The sequence below is a fragment of the Strix aluco genome, chromosome 3 (genome assembly GCF_031877795.1).
Source record: "Strix aluco isolate bStrAlu1 chromosome 3, bStrAlu1.hap1, whole genome shotgun sequence".
Lineage (NCBI taxonomy): Eukaryota > Metazoa > Chordata > Aves > Strigiformes > Strigidae > Strix > Strix aluco.
Window position 1 is genome coordinate 22,884,223 of NC_133933.1, and position 19,536 is coordinate 22,903,758.

At 37.2% G+C, this 19,536-nt stretch overlaps 1 protein-coding gene across 4 annotated transcripts in view; it reads left to right on the forward strand.

The window, feature by feature from the left end:
• LCLAT1 (lysocardiolipin acyltransferase 1) overlaps positions 1-19,536 on the forward strand; it is a 122,936-nt gene that overhangs the window by 59,320 nt on the left and 44,080 nt on the right. For all 4 annotated transcript variants that reach the window (XM_074817742.1, XM_074817740.1, XM_074817743.1 and 1 more), the window contains one exon: positions 8,053-8,169. In XM_074817742.1, coding sequence (XP_074673843.1) covers positions 8,053-8,169 — 117 coding nt within the window. The remainder of the gene's footprint in view (positions 1-8,052; positions 8,170-19,536) is intronic.

Sequence of the window (19,536 nt, forward strand, 5' to 3'; positions counted from 1 at the left end):
GTTCATGCCTGCAGCATGATTTGATAAGCATCATCTTGAAACAGAAAATCGATTACAGTTACACTTATACCTCCTAGCTTATTTAAAAGATTTTTACTATAACTTCCATTGCAGATATTCTCAAGTCATATTTTATTGCAATGCCAGATCAGTAAGTACTAGACACAGTATAACAATAACTAAATATACTAATATTTTTTCTTCTGTATTCCCGATATCCTTAAAAATTGATATTTATAGTATTCAGATGCTATCGCACTGTAGAGAATTGTCATCAGTTGATCAGCCTTCCTAAAAGAAGATAAATTCATTGTACGTTTTTGGACTGCTTCGCATGGTATCACTTGTTGAATTAGTTATTTTGTATCTAAAATTAGGAAGAAGGATGAAAATTATATCACTTTAATTTTTTAATTTTTTCCTTTGAATTCATGAATAACTGTCCCCTCCTAGCTCTGAATTATGAGATGAAATCTTTGTCCTATTCATGGAGTCAGGAGACTCCTTGAGTCACTCACACTCTTTCTGAACAGGTGTTTCCATCTCAAGATGATTGAAAGAACTGGATTGTTTGTAATTTATTCCATAAATTATGTATACCTTCTAATCCCTCTCAATGTTCCTCAGAGGAAGTTTCATACTGCACTTTTAAAAAAGAAGAATTAGCTGAGGGCTGAGGCAGCTACAGTGTGTTAACACTTGTGCTGCGGAGTCCCAAAGGCAGCGGTGGGGATGCTCCCCCCTGAATGTGGAGTTGCTTAAGGAAACACAGGGTTTTCTCTCCACTGTTGTAACTGATATAAATGACTTAGACTAAATTTAAGTATGTGGTATTGTTTCCGTTCACCGAGAAATTCATGCAGACAAGATTCTTCATTTAATATTAAAAATTTCTGAGCGCAGATTTTTGGCAGATTTTGTTTTCCTAAGGTATTTCTGTTGTTCTGCTTTTCCTTCCTCATACGTGTGTAACACATACTCTTTAACTTTGCAGTGTCAAACGGATATCCGCACTAACTGCGCTGTTCTTCTGAAGCCACCGCAGAGGGGTGGTGATCATTTCCCCCCCGGGTTTGTTGAGCAGCCCAGGGAGAAAGCAGTGTGGTGGGAAGGACGAAGTGATGGGCAGGGAAGACAACAGGGCACTGTTTCACAGAGCAGCCGTGCTGGCTTCTGGCATGTTATACTGTCCAGTTTTTAGCACGCTAACTTGCCAGCGGTAATGAATGCCACCTTGATTCTATATTTGTGCATAGTAAGATGTATAGAGACAGGAAAAAACCTGGGGCTTTTTCCGTGTGAAAGTAAATAGCTCTCCCTATCTAATTGTCTTCATAGGAAACATTAGCTCATATCTTTTAAAATATTATAGGAGACAGGGCAAAATCCCTTGACAAGCTAATCCTGACCAAGCAATAAGTTTATGCCATATGAAAATGATAGAACATTATAATGTATTTTGTGTAACAGTTTGAAAAAATGATTTTCAGAAAATGTTATCTTATTGACATATTAGGACCTACTGCAACCTCATGTTCCATCTTTTAGAATGAGAAATAAACCGCAGTTTTGTTCTGAATGGTCACTCAATATCCTAGGGAACATTTTTCAAAAATAGAGGCAATGGCTCTTGTTTTCTCACCAAATTTCAAAACTGCTAATTACTTCTGAAAACAAAATTCTTCTGGCGCTTAAAATGAAAAGTAACATTGTACATGTACTTCACTGAAAAGCGTAATTGCTGTGCAGCTCTGCTACTATAATTCTTTTATCCTCTCAGTGGCTGCATGCCAATGATAGATTTACTCCTCTTTAAAAGAAATTATATAATATTTTCAGGGATTCAAGAATGAAAGATTTGAAAGAAATTTAAAGTATGACTGTCTTTATACATGGGCCACTGCCTGACTTCAAGTTGGTGAGGTACTTTGTGGTGGAAGATGCTATTTAAATAAATTTTAGAAACAGTAATGTCATGAACCCTGAACAGTGTATTTGCAGACTGGATGTATAGGGTCTGAGGTAATAATTATATACTTATCTCTGATAGGTTGGTCATCTTTACACTGTGGAATACTTCAAGGTTAAAGCTAAGTGCATCAAAGGTATTTTATTGTAATTGCTTAAAAAGAAGCCATCAGCAAATAACATATAGCCAGACTTTCTGAAGCCCTGAAGAAAAATCAACCATAAGTCTAGTGCTTCTGGAAGGCTGGAATACAACCCACCACTTTACTTGTTCTTTTGTTTTTCTTGGTATTCCTTACAAGGCTCTTTGTAGTAATTTTCCAGAAAGCAATAACAACAAAACACGTTGCTGTATTGCTCTGCATCTGTTAAAGCCTCATTTCCTATGGATTTTTGTCTGTATCCCTATACATGGTCTCTTCTTCACTCCAACTTCTCCTTTTTCCTTGTGTTTCCTTCCCTGTGACATTTCCTCCACAAATATCTTGCTGCTGTCTTGACAAGAGGCATCGTGTGCTGTGGCTTATCCTCACCAATACTTGTGTTAACCGACGGACCGCTGCATGCTGTGCTCAAAGCCCTGGCAGGCTAAATACCTGTGGAGCCTGCCCTGGCTTTTCCTGTTATTAAGATCTCTACTCTTGAAGCCTCCCCTTTACTCAGCCATTGTTTTTTCTAAAATTCCCATGGAGCTTAATCATCTTTGAATCTCTTGTCTCTGTCAAACTTTGTTTGCAGGTGGCAATAGCTTCAAAAGTTAAGGGGAACAGGTGGACTGAGTGTGATTGCACAGACCTTTTTTCCTTGAGCAACAGATGAAAACCAAGTAGGAAAGCTTGCTAGAGCCCAGATTTTGGCAGAAATGTTGTGATGTGGATCACACATAATATTCCGTCTAGAAGGTAACAATGAACTGCAGTTGGATTTTTCTCTTTTCTGGTAAATGTGATGTACTTTGGTAATGCAAGGAAATACCATTCAAAAGCACTGGTAGAGGTTCATTTAACATGTAGTAGTTTGAAAGTAGCACAAATAATAACAATTGCTTAACTTTTTCTTAAGATATTAACTGTGAGCCAATATAGCTTTTATGCTTTCTATGCAAACCTCTAATAGATAAATGAGGATTTTAATTTTTTTTTTTTAAAGAGAGATTTTTTTGGAGTACTCATTTACTCTTTCACTGTCTGGCACCAATATAATTTGAGAGTACTTGAATTCATAGAATTGCATGCATGCTTTTATCGCAAGTCAGATTAAAGGAAAAGGTAGCACTTAAAATTCAAATTTCAGTGCACTAGTACTAGCAAAAATAACCAACTAATTGAGAGTTGATCAGAAATAGTTGTATTAAAGTTGTCAGAATCTGCTTTCAAGTAGGTGATGAGGGAAGCTTATAATTCTTTTGGGTGACGTCCAGCAAAACACATCAGGCTGGACAATGTGTGCTGGTTTGTTTGAGATAGGAGCTAATGCTGCCTATGTATTTCATGGGGAGCACAGAATAGCTTTGTGTTGGGTACAGATCTTGGAGTTTTAGTTCCAAATACTCTTCAGACTCACACGAATGCAGCTTGTTACTGCATTACGGCTTTCATCAAAGTCAAATTCTAGAGATTTTTGTTTTATTTCAAAACTTGCTCACAAATGAAAAATATAATTTTACTTTTAAAAAAATGAATTTGTTCACTTTATCTTCTGGGTTTCAGGAGCAAAAGCAATTTAACTTTTTAAAAATCTGTAACTCAAAAATCAAGAAAATGTGTTAGCATAATTTCTTCCTCCAGTTACTTTAAATGAAATTCTGAAGCGTGGTGCTTCTAGAAAGTGCTGACTTTCTGAGCTTTTTCAGTAATCTAAAAATGTGACAAATGGGATTTGCCCACATACTTTTGAGATAAATGGAAAAAAAATGTAATCAAATTATGTACCAAATGCAGCACAGGAGCAAAAAAAAGATGTAAGAGGTTATGGCCAGAACCCTTAAATTCGTGTTCTTTTGTGTAGTTTGACAATTGCTCTGCAGTTGTGTCTAAAGACTCAAATAAATTGAACTTCTTGTACTTGTCACCACCCCAAAGAACATACCCTCTGAGAAGCAGCATGTATTAGCTGAAGGAGAGGCAAGTCAGTGTGAGACCAGAGGAGACAGAGCATGAAGTTCTGGATCAGGAAAGGTCCCACAATATTCTCTACTAATAAACTGGCTGCTTTCCATAAAAATAAATTATTCTACTTATTCTTTCTTATCATAGGAGCAAATGGAACCAAGGAGTTAAAATGAAAGATATACCTGGTAGGAATTATGAGCAAAAACTCTAGGGGTAGGTTTACTTTGTCTTAAATACAGTGTAAGAAAGATAATACTTCTTTCTAGAAGGCAACACTTACTCACATTTTTCAGAGAGAGTAAGCCAGAGGGGGCATTACCCTTAGCCACATGATGTAAGCACCCTTTTGGTATTGAGGAGGCCCAACCTGAGTTCATTTCCAGTCCCTGCTTTGAGAGCTGCTTTATGCAATTTGTGATAGTTGGTTGGAAGAAAAGAAGGGAACATACGTTTCCTCTTCTTAAGGAAGTGTTGTCACTATCAGGCTTATAAAGGCATCTTTCACTTTTTTATTTGTTCACCTAAGAATGTTGTCACCTGGACTGCAGAATGATGAGGCATCTGCGTAAGTTTTGCAGCGCTGACAGTGTAGCCTGGTCTATTGATTAAGGGATTTCAAAGAGGTGTTTGTGTGAATTCCCTCAGGTTGGAGAGGATATAAAAATGGGTTTCTCAACTTCCTGGATCAGTTTTCTAACCTTTAGCTTTCATATAATGGGGAACATCCCATTTTCTGCCTTTCGTTGAATCCAGTTATGAGCAGGAGACTTGCTCTGAATTTCCCCCAGAGATGTAGGCACAGGTGTGTCGCACAGGGGTCCCAAACAGCAGTAGGCACCAAGGTGCTTACATCAAATAAGATGGCAGTCAGTGCATTTGTTCATAAGTAATAGCAGGGTATGAAACTGTTTTCTTCAAATGCTGAGAGTAGCAGGAGGGGGAGGAAGGGCATTATTCTTTTTGGTAGAGTGAAGGCATATCCTACCCTTGCTTCAGGATTGCATCAAAACCCTTTGAACTTCCTGACTTGCTGTAATAAATATTGTTTAATGCACAAAGACCTGTGGCTTGATAGTTGTTAGGAAGGGAAGTGGGAGATGATTTTTCCAGATGACAGTGATCATTGTATTAGCTAGGAGCATTATTCTAGTTTTAATACCCCATTACACTAGGGTCATGCAAAAGGGGAAGGGAACAATCTCTGTTAATGTAAAACTTACAGTCCAGAGGCAAGACAGGGATACAAACATCAGGAAATAGCAGAATAGTGTTGGCCGCTGTGCCAGTGTCCAGCTGTTCACATGTTTGTAGAAAGGCATTGTAGTAAAGGGAAGTTTGTAAGATGTTTTGCAGATGTTTACAGTGAGTTCTTTCCAAGTGCAGGGAGGTGCGCTAAGAGGAGGTTTGAAGATGATTGCTTCAAGGCAATGGGCAGTGGAGGTTCCAAAGCTTTTTTGCAGCATCAGTTAGGTCTTGCTTAGAAAACAGAACTGCCCATTTACTCTTTGGTTTTCCTGTGGTGCAAGTAGGAGTGTTTGTAAAACACGAAGGAATTAGTTTTCATGCTCCATCTGAAACAAAGTGCTAGTGAGCAGACATATGGAGAGGGTTTTTCTAAGTACTCTTTAATTGTGTTCAGTTTGAGATGCTTAAGACTTAGTTTTAATCTTTTTTTAGACTGCTTAACTTTATGTAGACTTATATGGCACTTCTATCTCAAAGCTTTGATTGACTTGATTTGCAGACTGCAGATGTTCCAAAGTGAAATCCAAATTCGGATATGCAGAAAATGACAAAGATACTTCTTCTGTTCTTTGGAAGAAACAATACATTAGCTTGAAAACTTTGTGATAAATTAATTTAAAACGTTTTACTTGAATCACTTCAGAATCTGGAAGAGAACTCGACTTGTATACTTTTTATAGGAACACTCTTGATGATTAATGTAATTTCTTAGAAAATAAAAAGTTTAAGTGCAATACAATTATACCTAAGAGGTAGAACCTGGCTTTTTAGAGGAGCATTTAATAATTACCAGACTACTCTTGTCTTTTCTACCATACCAAGTCTTGCTCATGACTCACTTTGCAAGTTTTGCTGTTGCAGAGGTAGGGCTCCTAAAGGCAAGTTCCCTTTGCTGATTCAGAAGAATCCATTTTCAACACTGAATGGAGTAGTAGTTGAGCAGACAAAAATAGGTGCTCTGATCATGTGGTTAAAGATATATTGCATATGTCCAAGGAAAGATAAATTTAAGTTACATAGCCAAGTGTAATTTTAGTATTTCACACATTCTGTAACTTTAGCAATGCTTTTTGAAGATGTGATATTTTCAAGTATTTGTACATTTTGGCAAATCAGCAAGAATTAAATCTTTGGATTCTCTTTGCTGAATCACTTGCTTGGCTACAGGGCAACAGTTTTCCTTTCCTCCAAATCATGCACAGGAAATCTGTGCACTAAATCTTAAGGTTACGTGTGTGAAGTGCAGTACTCATGCATGGAAGCAGTGAAAAATACTTGATATACTGATATGCTATAACATTTATTAATAGGTAGATAGTATTTCAGGAGGGACACCCACATTCCTCAATAAACAGAGCTCATGCAATTTAGGAAAGAAAAGGTGCAGGAAAGTTGCATTACTGCAAAAGGACATCTCACACTACTGTTGATTTGTCCACTTGTGCTATTGTTCCTTTACAGGAAAAATGAAGATGACTGTAAGGTAAAGGACTTAATTAAGGAGCAATATGGTTTTTTGTTACTCTGTCTCCCATCTCTGTGAAGGTTAACTGTGGACACTTACAAAAAGAGCTGTTTCTGCGTGAAAAATTGCTTAGGCAATGATTTTGTTCCATAGATCTGTTGCTGGGATCTTGTCTTTTAAAACACCTGTAAAACTATATTAATATGAGTTATTTAATAATGTAGTTGATCAAATTGATTTTTTCCATGTTGCCAAGGGAGCACTGCATGTGTCCATGGCCTTTTGGCCCCAGGGGAGGCACAACAGTAGCTGCAATGGAGGAGTAAGTTGGTAATTACTTGGAAATAAGAATGGAAGAGTAAGGAGTAAGGAGCCAGCAAAGTCTGTTTGGCTGCTGAGGCTGCTTGGAAGAGCCTCCTGCACATCACTGGAGAACAAATTGCTTCCTCTCCACCTGTCTAGAGAAGTTTTTGCTTTACTGTGTCTGCATCTTCCTTGCTTAGCGGGCTCTCTTAGCAACTGAAAAGCCTTTGTTTGGTTTTCTCGTGAGAGACTTCTTTTTGCCAGACATTCGAAATGTACTTGTCACAGGGTTTAGCCATGCTTCTTTCCAAATGCCTTGTGTGTACTCTACGGACAGTAGCAAGCATGTGTTACAACACTGGTTAGTTGGTTGGAAAATTAAAACAGGATAGGTATGTGCAGTGCAAGTTGATGAATAAAATGTGTCAAGTTCAGAATGAAGACGTAAAGTGCCATTTTGATTTATTAGATTTAACTGTTTTCCTTCATTTAATGTTTTCTTTTCAAAGTAAGTTAAACATTGACCTCAAGGTATTTCGTTACATAATATTAAACGTACATTACTGTTCATTGTGTCTTTTGATTTTTTAAAAAATTAGTGAGCCAGTTACACATTACTGTGAAGTGAGTATTGAAGTGTGTGAAGATTCATGAATAGATTTTAACTTATAGATTTAAGATTGCATTTGATAAATATGGAAGATTTATGATTATTTCCTAAGATGAAATGAAAGGGTAAAAAGGCTTTTCTTGCAATCCATGTTGCTCTCCTCATACCATACTATAGCCAACTGAAAGCACACCCGCAGTCTGCCTCCATCTGAAAAGCTGTTGCACATTCGTACTGTGTGAACTGCTGTTGTACTGTTTCTGTCATATAATAATTATATGGTCTACATATATAATTCCTGGTCTACATTCACACTAATAGAAAATGGTGCTTTTTATTCTCTCCTTCAGCCAATACCAAAGCCCGCAGTAATGAATTCGCTGAAAAGAATGGACTTCAAAAATATGAGTACGTCTTACATCCGCGAACTACTGGATTCACTTTTGTGGTTGAGCGTCTAAGGGGAGGTAATCCTGCTCTGTATTTATGTTCTTTTTTTTCCTTTAAGATAATGAATCTCACCCAGGCTGTAGAAGCTGATGTTCACAAAAACTGCTTGAAGTAATTTCAGAAAAACTTTATGTATTCTGATCACAAAAAAACCCCTTGTTTGCAACCCTACTTAAAATGATTGTAACATGGAGAGATTTGAAAGAGTTGGTAACAGATACTGATACCATCAGAAGATATGCAGTGAGTGAAAATAACATTTTCACTTTTTTTTTTTTAACTATTATAGCTTGTTTAGCAGTTTATCTCAGAAAAATAGTGGAAAAGATCTCAAGGACATTCAGCCTTATTGTCTGTACCAGTTCTTAACCCCAGCTGAGTGGCTGACATGGAACACGCAGACATGTATAACACTGCCCTCTCTGAAAAGCTTCTAAGTCTGAGAGCTCAGACGACAAGTTGCTGTGTTAAATGGACAAGAGGAATGCACAGCAGCATGTAGATGCAGCAAGTCAGCTGCCCAGTGCTGCCAGCTTTTTTCAGATGATGGTGACTTGGAGAAGTTGTGTAAAATAGGAGTTGTGCTGCTTGACAGAGTGATGGGTAAGAGAATGTGTGATACTTGCTTTTTTACCTAGAAACGGTCTTCCATCACTGTATTAATCTGGGGGTAGAGATCGAGTCCCTGTTATCAGGGGAACAGAGTATAAAGATGTGATTGGTTGTTACATAGAGATGTCCGTGGGTTGTTTTGGGAATGGGCATTTTGCTGAGATTTAAGGCCATAACAGTGTTACCATTAAATAATGCTGATGTGGTGGTGATTCAAATACAGATGAGTGAATATCTGCAGGATATATGAATGTATGGTTGAAGAAAAACATTTACAGTAGTTATGAAGTGACTTATTTATAGGCTAGTTCTTCAGGAATCAACAATACTAGATCTTTAACACTTACTGGATATTCTGACTGCTAGAAGAAGTAGTTTGAGATTATTAAAAAGAATAAGGGTAGATTTTCCCCCCACCCCACCCCCCCCCCCCGCCCCTTGCTGGAATCTGTGCTTGGATTTTAGCAGCAGAGCTGGCTTGCATTTTGCCTAATTCCTACTAAGCAGATATTCTATAATAAACACTGATATTTTGTCCAGCTGGACAATACTAGCTACACCATGTATCTATTTGACCCTATTTTTATTGGACATTCAGCGGTGGACATCTTAGATTTTCATCTGTCTTGAATGTTTATTACTCAATTTGCTGCAGTAAAAAAATTTGCCACATATGCAGTTTCAAAAGCTGTTTTACTTAAAACTTTTCAGCACTAGGTTAACCTAGTGCATCGTATTTCTAGCCTGGAATAAATTTTCAGTTAAAGGAATGTTTTCCACTCAAAATATTATCAACTTAAAAAAAAAAGAAAAGATTCATTATTTGCTGCAGAAATGAGCTTTGTGGTTATACAGTCATTTTCTAATTTCATAAAAATGCCTTTCTCTTCTATTGCTGTATGAGATCTACGCAAATTAGGTTATTGGGTTATAAAAAGGAAAATATTTGAGGCTGATTAAGTGATTTTATGCAGTACAAAGCTGGGGAAAAAGCAAAAACATTCCTAGATTTTATTTTTTTTTTTTGTTCAGACTTTCAAATGCTTTTAAGTCCTACTTTTATTTAAGGTGGCCAAATATTGTGTGAAATATATAAGCTATATATATTATGACTGTATGCTATTACATAGTAAATTATGTGTGAGAAGGTAGTTCAACTAACATTTTAATACTTTGTTATGATTTACTAATACAAGAATTGGTTTTCAATTGTTTGCAAGTGTGCCAAATACAGACCATTTGTATTCAAATGTTTTATTTTTATGGACAACCTAACTGTAGTTGCTTGACTTTAAAACACTTCAGTATATTATATACCTGCATATATATGTTTGTTTTTTTTTCATCTGTAGAATATAGATATCCAGGTAGATTTTCAGATACAGATGGCACAGTTAGTACCTAGCTTTATTGTGCAGCTCTGGTTTGACTTATTTATATTATTAGAATGCCTTTTTTACAATTCTAATTTCTGATCTAGCAGTAATAAAGAAAACCAGGATTGTTAAGGATACAGTGTTAACATGAATCCCTGCCTGTTTATGGACTGTCCTAATGCTACAATAGTAGCAATAAGCATAAAAATAGACTTGTTCCCTTTTTACCAGCTCATACTGCAAGCACAAAGTGGTGTGTGTGACTTTAACATGCAGGAGGGAGTAGTGGAGGTTTTAACATCATGTTTACGTCTTTGAAAGTATTTTTGTGCAGAGATGACAACCTTATTGCCCTATAGCTCTCCTGTGAATACATTTTGGCTCGTGGCTCTTTTCCATTCCTGAGGCTCAAGTGTCTTTACTTCAGGCCTGAGTACATTATTTTGCTCCAAAAATAGGTTGATGAAGAGAGGGGGGAAATGTCATTAGAAGTTTAACTGCTTTTTGAATGTTGAAAAAACTAATTTAATTTGGCAAGAACCCTGATTAATATGCATCACAAGCTGTAGCATGAAAGAATTACCTGTTATTACAGAAAAATAACTATTAGTGAACCTTCTGAATAGAAAATTGAAGAATCAGGAAAAAATAACCTTCAGTAAAATATTCCTTGTATCTCTGCAGGAGAGTCTTTTCCTAGAGAAAGCTCTATCTGCACCCTGACAGCATAAACCGAACAGTTAGCAGTCCTTTGCTTTCCATAGGTGGCAAAAATTTCTGAAGCATGTGAATGGATTTTTGCCAGTGATGACCAGCACTCAAATTCCTCCGTCTGCCTTCTCGCCAGTCATTATTTCAACTATTTGATCTCTTTGGCCTGTAGATGCTGCTGTGATGGTTTCTAAGTTATTACTGAGATTATGGGAGCTAAGAAGAAAAAAAATCTATATAATATCCACCAAAAAAGCAATAAAAATTGTTTAGGCAATACATCTCGCCGGTTTTTGAGTCTCTTACCTTTTTTTCCACGTTCGAGCTCTTCATGAGTTATAGCTCTTACCCCCTGAGCTGACTCTTCTAAACAGAAACCCAGGTAAAAGCTGACTGTTTTTTCCTTTCGTTATACTCAGGTGCCAAGACAGTGAAAATATTATTTTACTTGTAAATGATCACATTACTGTTTTCCCATTCATATAAACCTTAGAATCACCCAAGAGTAAACACAGGCTATGGACATGCTTTAGATGTATAATTAATAATATGCTCAGGAGAATAAGGACTGCAGTTGTTGCTGGTTTTTTTTAAGCAAGAGGAAGACATAAATTTAATTTTGGGTAAAGTGTGTTCCTTTGTCTCAGTAATAATTTTAAGTAGTATGGTTAACATAATGTCATTGTGCATGGTAAGAGAAAATAACAGTATAAACATCAGAACACAGAGAGGGAAAGACTGCATGGTAGCTGGATAAGGTCAGCTTGCTAACTGATATGCAGTATAAAGTGTTACCTGAAGATGTGGAAGTAAGAGAGGAACAAAAATCTCAATCAGGACTAATGAAGATGAAAAAGTATTAAATATACTTAAGCTAAACATAGATTAACAAAACATATGCATTTTTTACCCCTGCAAGAAGATCATCCTTCTTGGGAATGATTACTGAATTTCTAGTCAATTGTGACAGTCTCTGTAACAGATAAAGCAGGTTTGTAAGATTCTTCATGAACCTTTACTGATGCATGTTACTCAAAATAGCACTAGCCTTTTTTCCTAGCATGCTTTAAAGTTTGCTTTTGCAAACACTTTGGCCTTTGTCTATTCAGAATACTTAAAGAAAGTGTATGAGCTCATTAATTACACATTTTCTCAGTGCTGAAGCACATTTGATCACTTTGATCACTTACTGTAGCAGCCAGAGGAATTGCCCTGTGGAAGACCAAACGTTTGCTGACCAAAGTGAACTCTGCAATCCTGACTACTATCACATCTGGTTAGTTGGCTATTGATGGAAAGCAAAGAAAAATGAAATAGTTGATTTTCGTCTTTCTAATTCTGTTCATTTGATCAAGTATGTCATTTGTCTCACCTCAACTGTTATGAATCCTGGTTTCAGTCAGCACCTGGTGAAAAATTACTAGAGCTTTATGCTATATTTCTTTGGGGAGCAAAGGTGAGCATTTTTGGAAAGAGGAGAGTCAGAATGTGAATGAGCAACAGAAAATTAGACACCAAAATGACGATTAGTCATGACTTTTTTTTTTAAACTCATCATCACATACCTCTCTTTAACCATCTCCTAAAATCATATTTAAGCTTTTTTCAAAGCCTGAAACTTCTAATAGATGTTATGTGTGGGGTCATTTTTGGCAGAACTTGGGTTAAGGCAAATCATCTCCTTTTACAAAATGTGGGACTTTGAAAATGACGGAAATGTGCGGCAATTTAAATAAGGCTTTTATATAAGCATGCCTTTAACAATGTTAATTAAAAACATTTATGGTTTATATAATGCGTATGAAGATCTAGTTTGTGAGATCCTTCTGTGAAGGGTCAGGAAGTTACTCAGAAATTAAGTATAGGTTTTCAGGCCTGGTTGCGTTTCATAAAGTTTTTTCTGAAGTGCCAAATGACATTGAAAGTTCAGATGGCTTGGATGCTCAGTTTCAAAGAGAGGGAAAATAATACTAGTTGATTTGATTCAATGTTGTCTGGATTCATTGAATTACATATATTATCTTGGCATAATATCTGTAATTGTAGCCAAATAGTCTGTCAAGAGAAAATAGTTGTTTACGAATGTTTTCTTAAAATTGTTTCATGGCTTCTAAGTATTTTCTCAGGACTAAATAGTATGTGTTAAGACAGAGCTCAGATTTTAAAGCATCTTCAGAATATTATTCATACTTTTGTAGACAATCATTTCTGCCAACATTAAATTTTAACTGACCTCTTTTTGACACTTCTATATCCATCAATTTAATATCTGGATACACTGGACTGGATGTTCCTATTTTGGGGTTTATATTTTACTGGTTTTACAGTATGATGAAGAGTCAGAATTATTTGCCTTATTATAGTATTTCAGCTTCAGTTTTATTTCTGGTTCATAATTAGCCAACTGAAAAAAATATTGCAGATAACAGCTGCCAACTGCAGCATCCTAAAATAAAAAAGATACAAATTTAACATGCTTGCCTTCATTGCATATGCTTACTGATGGAGTAAAACTGTGATTCTCATCCTGTTTCCATGATTTGTTCAAAATTGATAGTTTTGCCCCAAAATAAGTATTTATATACACACAATTATAAACCACTCTGTATCTTCTGCTGTTTATACCTGAGTTTTACAGTTGTACAGCATTTCAGTAGTTGCAATGCAAGTATCCCAATCTGTTTCATTGCTAGAGCAGGAAAATTGTGTTTAGGCATTCAATCCAGGATACCTATATATAGCTATGTAAATATTTTAATCCTGTGACACTTATTGACTATTATGTAGATTCTGTACGCTTTTCTGGAAGCTATAGTATACATGTATGCATATTTATGTACTTAACTCTTAATGCCACTTATTTGGGTTATGATATAATGTGCTTATATGGCACTTTTGAGCTAATAATCTAAGGAGATGGCGATTTGCAGATTAATATATATCTAAGACAGTTAATAGACAATGATCAGCAGTTCTTGAAAGCTGACACATATGGTTTGGTTCACCTTCACTGGGGTGTGAAGTAGCCAGAGTTACATAGCAGGTCCTTGTAAGTGGCATCTGGATGTCCTTGCTATGCATGGAGGATATAGTAAGCTGCTGTATAAAGCCTTAAATAGCTTATAGACTGTCCTTTGGAGATGATTCTGTCTTGAGCCCTGCAATCATCACATGAGCCAAGGTGCTCAAATTTGATGTATTTGTGTAAATGGTGTTTAAAGTTGAGACTCTCAATTTAATAATTCATTAACGAGACCCTCCAACTTGAAGTAGCCAGAGCATATTAACTCCCAGAGCTTTTTACTTACTCTGACTTTGAAAGAGAGGCAGGTAGAAGGCTGCTTTTATGAGTGGATGAAATGTCAGTAAGGCATGCTACCATGCTACTTCCAGAAGCTTGTCCTCTGGTGTAGATGACACTTCTACTCTGCACAGTGATGTCCGAAGCACCTACAGCTTACAAGACAGATGCAATTTGTTCTTTCAAATGTAAATCAAAGTAATACCAATTTCTAAGTTGTTATATTTGGGGTTTTTTTAAGGGCAAATTCATGCAGGTGTAAAATTCAGGTCTCTAATAACTCTGTTCATGGACTGAAATGCTCTCAGGCTGTGGTAGGTGGGGTGTATGAATGAATGGATGTATGTATTAAATATACTGCTTTCTATTTTGATACACAAAGTTTCTTTCCTCTTCACATAAATATTGGGTGAAGCATGTGGGTCTTGGTCACAGAAGTGTCTGCTGAATTATCTTCAGAGGTTTTATGCTCTCAAACTGAACCGCATAAGCCCGAGTTCAGCAGTTTTCAGGTTAATACATAATTTGTTTTCTGTGTAACAGAGGTACAGGATGTAGAAAGGACCCACATCAAATGGCAGTAAGAGTTGGAAAATGTTTTTAATGAAAGCTACCCTCCCTCTTTGTTACTGAACAGATTTCTGACGCCCAGAATGATATGCTGGGCCACTGCTAAAATTTCTGTGGGTTTTGGCGAGGCCAAAGTTTGCACACTGACCAGCACTGCCATCTCTCAGAGCAGCTCTCGCCTGTTTGTGCTGGTTGCTCGGTGCATGCATAAACCAAAACCCGTCTGTTTTGGAAATAGGAAAATATAAGTGGCCACGTGAGCATTAACTTTAGGTCCTCAGTCGACTAATTTCACCCGTATGTCTGTCAGGGTTGCAGAGATTAAGCAGCAACTCTAAACTATTGTTCCTCAGTGCAAGGAAATTCTTTCTTCCTGATGCGTGGGGTTTTGGTTTTTGTGTTGTCTTCTTTTCCTCTGTGCACGTGTGCCTCCCAGAGTCATGTTACTAAGTAGATTGATACTCAGAAATTACAGACCTATTGTGAAAGAGCTTTGAGCAGTTCTTTTAGCTGAAGATGCAATATTAGAGCTTCACTGGTTGATGTTATAATTGAACTTGTGCTTTTATGAGAATTGGATCCTGTGCATTAAATAACATAGCCTTTGATATAGAAATATCAGTATGTAAATTGAAGCTTGCACGCCTTTTTTAGGCCTTTTGTGTGTTGGTAGAAAATTCATAACAAATTAGTTAGTTTAAAAAAAAAAACAAACAGCAAAGACCTTTGTTCAAAAAAAGCCTTTCATTGCTAGGCATGTCTGTGAAATTCAGCAATGCAGAAAATCGGATGCAGGCTGTTGTGCTTTATTGCGATGACAGTTGTCTCTGTAATCTGGAACATGGGAAAGGGCAGCTTGACTTTTTCCAGAATCATGTTAACTGTTGATGATTACCATATCTTGCGAACATCTGCATGTGTTGGCTTTGGCATACTCCTCAGAATGAGCACCAGCTTTCTTTTAGATATTTCTGGCCTTTTGGTACATGTTGAAGTTTCTGTTACTATCTCTTCTTTCATGTGTTACTGGAGCAGTATTCTGCACTACTTGCCCCACCTCTGTGGCAAACAGTCCATCGTTTCAGTCCTCCTGGGAAGGATTTGGGTTTTCCAAACCACTCTTTTCTCTCCCCATCCTTTCCCCTTTCCATCCTCCACTGCTTTTGAGAAGGGAGCACAGCCTTTCAGTGGAGGGTTTATGGTGTATCCATGTAAGAATCACTACCACCCGTAGGTTGACATGTTGTTGTTTGTCACCCACGCATTTATGGTTTTACGTTCTTGAGCCTATCAAGATCCATCTACTGAAATAATCTCCTTACACTCTTATGTGTGAGTCATGGCTTGTGACAAGCAGATATACCATACGGTGGATCATTTTCCGTTTACCTCCTCGCAGGTTACTAATAGTCACTGTGGTAACCATATAAAAAAAGTTATTATTTGCCAGCAGTTACCCCACAGTGGTATTAGAGGTTTCCACTGTTTTCCCTTAACTCAGAATACACAGTATCTGTGGTAACGATGTGGTAATGTTTGGCGAATGTGGACTTTTTTTAATTGCTTCAACTGGAGGCCTGGAATTATGTTAGCTCATCAGATCACATACGTAGAAATGAAGCTTGGCCACAGATGAAGTCAGGAAAGATGATTGCTTGGTGAAAACTAGAGTTATTTTCTCCAGAACTGAAAAGATGTTCCTGCTTTTTTTTTTTTTTTTTTTTTAGTCTAATGTTTATCTCCTCTTCAAGGTATTTTTTAAAAAGGTTTTTCAAGTTGTTTTGGTTAGGCAGTGGACTGAGAGTGTGTGGAACAAGGTGTATCTGCTGGTCTAGACTTGGTCAGCATCTCTCTGGGTGTGCATTTTGACAGGTCATTCATCTAATTAGAATATTTAGTTGGTTTAACTATAGGGTCACTCAGACCGGCACAGTAAGTTTAGCACAGGGTCTTGCAATATCCTTGGTGCTTCCTTGAGCCTGCACGAAACACCAGAGAGTCCACTTTGTGGGCTTGTTGACTACATCCTTGTGACAGACTTGATACTAATAAAATATACTGAATACTGTAAGAATTGTCAAAGGGATTTGGGGCTTTGTGTCAGAGTATTGAGCTTTGTGGTTGTCTTTAAATACTTACGGTTGCAGGACAGACAGTAGGTGACCCTTGGGTAAAGTTCAAGTTTATTACTCAGTGCTCGTTCTTGTCAGCCAATGATCCATGATTTTGCAGGTGATGTTGGTTGGATTGGTAGCATATTTAATTATTGCTGAAGTTGAAGTTAATTCTAACAAGCAGAGGAATAGTATTGATATCTACTTATTTCACATGGCTTTACCAGATGCTCTTGACAGCATACCTATTTGTCCGCTCTGTTTATTAGTAAGGCAGATAATTGATTCAAGCAATTGAGGACAGAGGAGCCTAAACATACGTTTTCCAGGACAAAATACTGCTTTAGTTTCAGTTAGAAGATGATGTTTCCTGATGTGTTTTATTAGAAAAATAGCAGCATCTACAGGCTGAACAGACTAATCCCAAATCAGAGTCCCATTGTAGAGGAGATTCTCAATCATAATTTGATGGATTCCCCATTCTTCCACTTTTTGCAGATGCTAGCTGTTTTCATTTCCAGCTGCATTAAAGTTGCTGCAAATGTATTTTGTGTATTCCTGATACCACTTTTCTATATGAGTAATTGCTGGCAGGGGAGAAGGTCCATGGAGTATCATTTCAGTTGCTGGAAATGTTGGAATCCTCCAGCTGTTCAGATATAGCCCCCAAATCTGTAAGATAGTAATAAAACTTTCAATCTCCTCTACTTGCAAAATTTGCTGCTTATATATCATTAAACCTTAAGTAGTTTTTTCATTCCTTTCTGTTGTTACAGCTTCAGCTCTTCTTCCCTTTGCCCTCCTCTCAATACCCTGCCATTATTTTCAGGGTATACAAAAATTAGCCCAGCATCATACTTTTCCAAGCTGACTCAGATCCCTGAGTTTGGCAGTCATTTTCTCCAGAGATGTTGAGAGCAGTGCCACATTCATGAGTCCTCGATGTTGCTATGGTACTGATGCTGAAAAACGAAAAACATAAGAGGGCAGAGGAGCTTGGGAAAAATTGTAGTAGAGTGTAAATGCTTTTTAAAATAGATTTTTATCAAAACATAAACTTCAGCATAAATTCAACTCTTGACCTCATTCATCACCTTATATGTAAACTGAAATATTGCTGTCTTTAGTACTTATTTTGTCAACCTTTTCCTGAACTGCAGGATTCTGGAGAGCAAGAAATAAGGTCTTGGCTCTCAATGTTCTCACTAAACATTGGTAGATATAGGAGGGGTTTCCCTTTACTGCTGATGTGCCATGCCAGTTATTTCAAGTGCAGCAGAATGTGAATTAACTGTTATAATGAAGTATATTACAGATGTAAGGTTTGAATATGTTTTCCCATAAATTCATTTTTCTGTGGAATAGCTACCAGTTAAGAATTGGAGAACTGTTTTAAAATATACATTCAATATGATAGTGTCTCTCCTTAATCCTATTTCGTACTGTTAAAAGCCAATAATATCTTAAGCATCTCTGAAATGCATATCGTCTATATTTAGACTTATGCAAAACTGTAGTTCAGTTTGTGTTGGTAATCATTGTTGATCTTGCAGTATAACAATAGAAGTGAGTGCTCTTGGTGATTATAAAACAGTTCCAGAAGCGGGGACCTGAGCAACCTTCTGGCTGGCTTGTTCTGATCACTGGTCCTTCACTGCGCTGCTCTGAAAGGAGCCAGCCTGTCCTGATGGTGTCTGGCATCGCACAGACAGTAAGGACATCTATTAAGAGAAAAGTGTAGCATGCATGATAAATAAAAAGGGAGACGTTTTCAAAAATGCTTCAGAGAGTTTGGAATTTGTGAGCAATGGCACGTTTGCATTGGAAGTTGCTATGGGTACTGATGTTGAAAAGCCAAACACACAGAGGGCAGACCTTAGAGACATAAGGCCCATTTAAAATCCTATAAGAATTAGTGTTCTTTAAATTTGCTTGGATGCTTTTGAAAAAATCATCCCTCAAAAGGATTCTTTGCTTAAGTGCTGTCCAGGTTCATCCTGTCAGGAGCACCACTGTGATTTAACTAGTACTATTTCTGCCTTCACTTATCCAAAAGCATTCTTTCCAAAAGACCTGAAAGCTCCCTTTCCTTATCTATCATACCTTTGCTTTGCTGCTCTTGTAGCACAGATCAGAGAATTAAATGAAACACACACTCAGCAGCTACATGGCTCCGTCTTTCCTTCCCATTTTTCACTTACTATTTGCTAGGACTGTGTCTTTTTGAGGCAGGTATTTTGGTTTTGTACATTTGAAACAACCATCTCACTGGTATATTAGCATTGTTGAAGCAAGTAGCAGTTAAGCTGCAGCTGTCTCAAATAGTGCACTCTGCATGTCCACAGCATTGCAAATATTTAATAAACTCGTTAATAATATATTCCAAACCATACTGAGAGGCTGTGGAGATTCATCAGGATTTATGCTACCTGTGGTGCTAACAAATTCAGCTGACATTACACACTGAGATATGCACGTAAGCATGCACTCAATGTTAAAATATATACATAATTTCTGATTTATAATAGCAGTGTTGTGCATTAGGAGAGAACATTTTCAAAGGATTATTCGCCTCCTTGAAGGGATAAATTCTCTTGACTTTCAGTCTTGTGCCTTTCTGTATTCTGGCACATGTTGTAATCAACCAGCAGCATATTCTTTTTCACGTCGTCTTGTTTAGATAGCAGTGGACAGCACAGA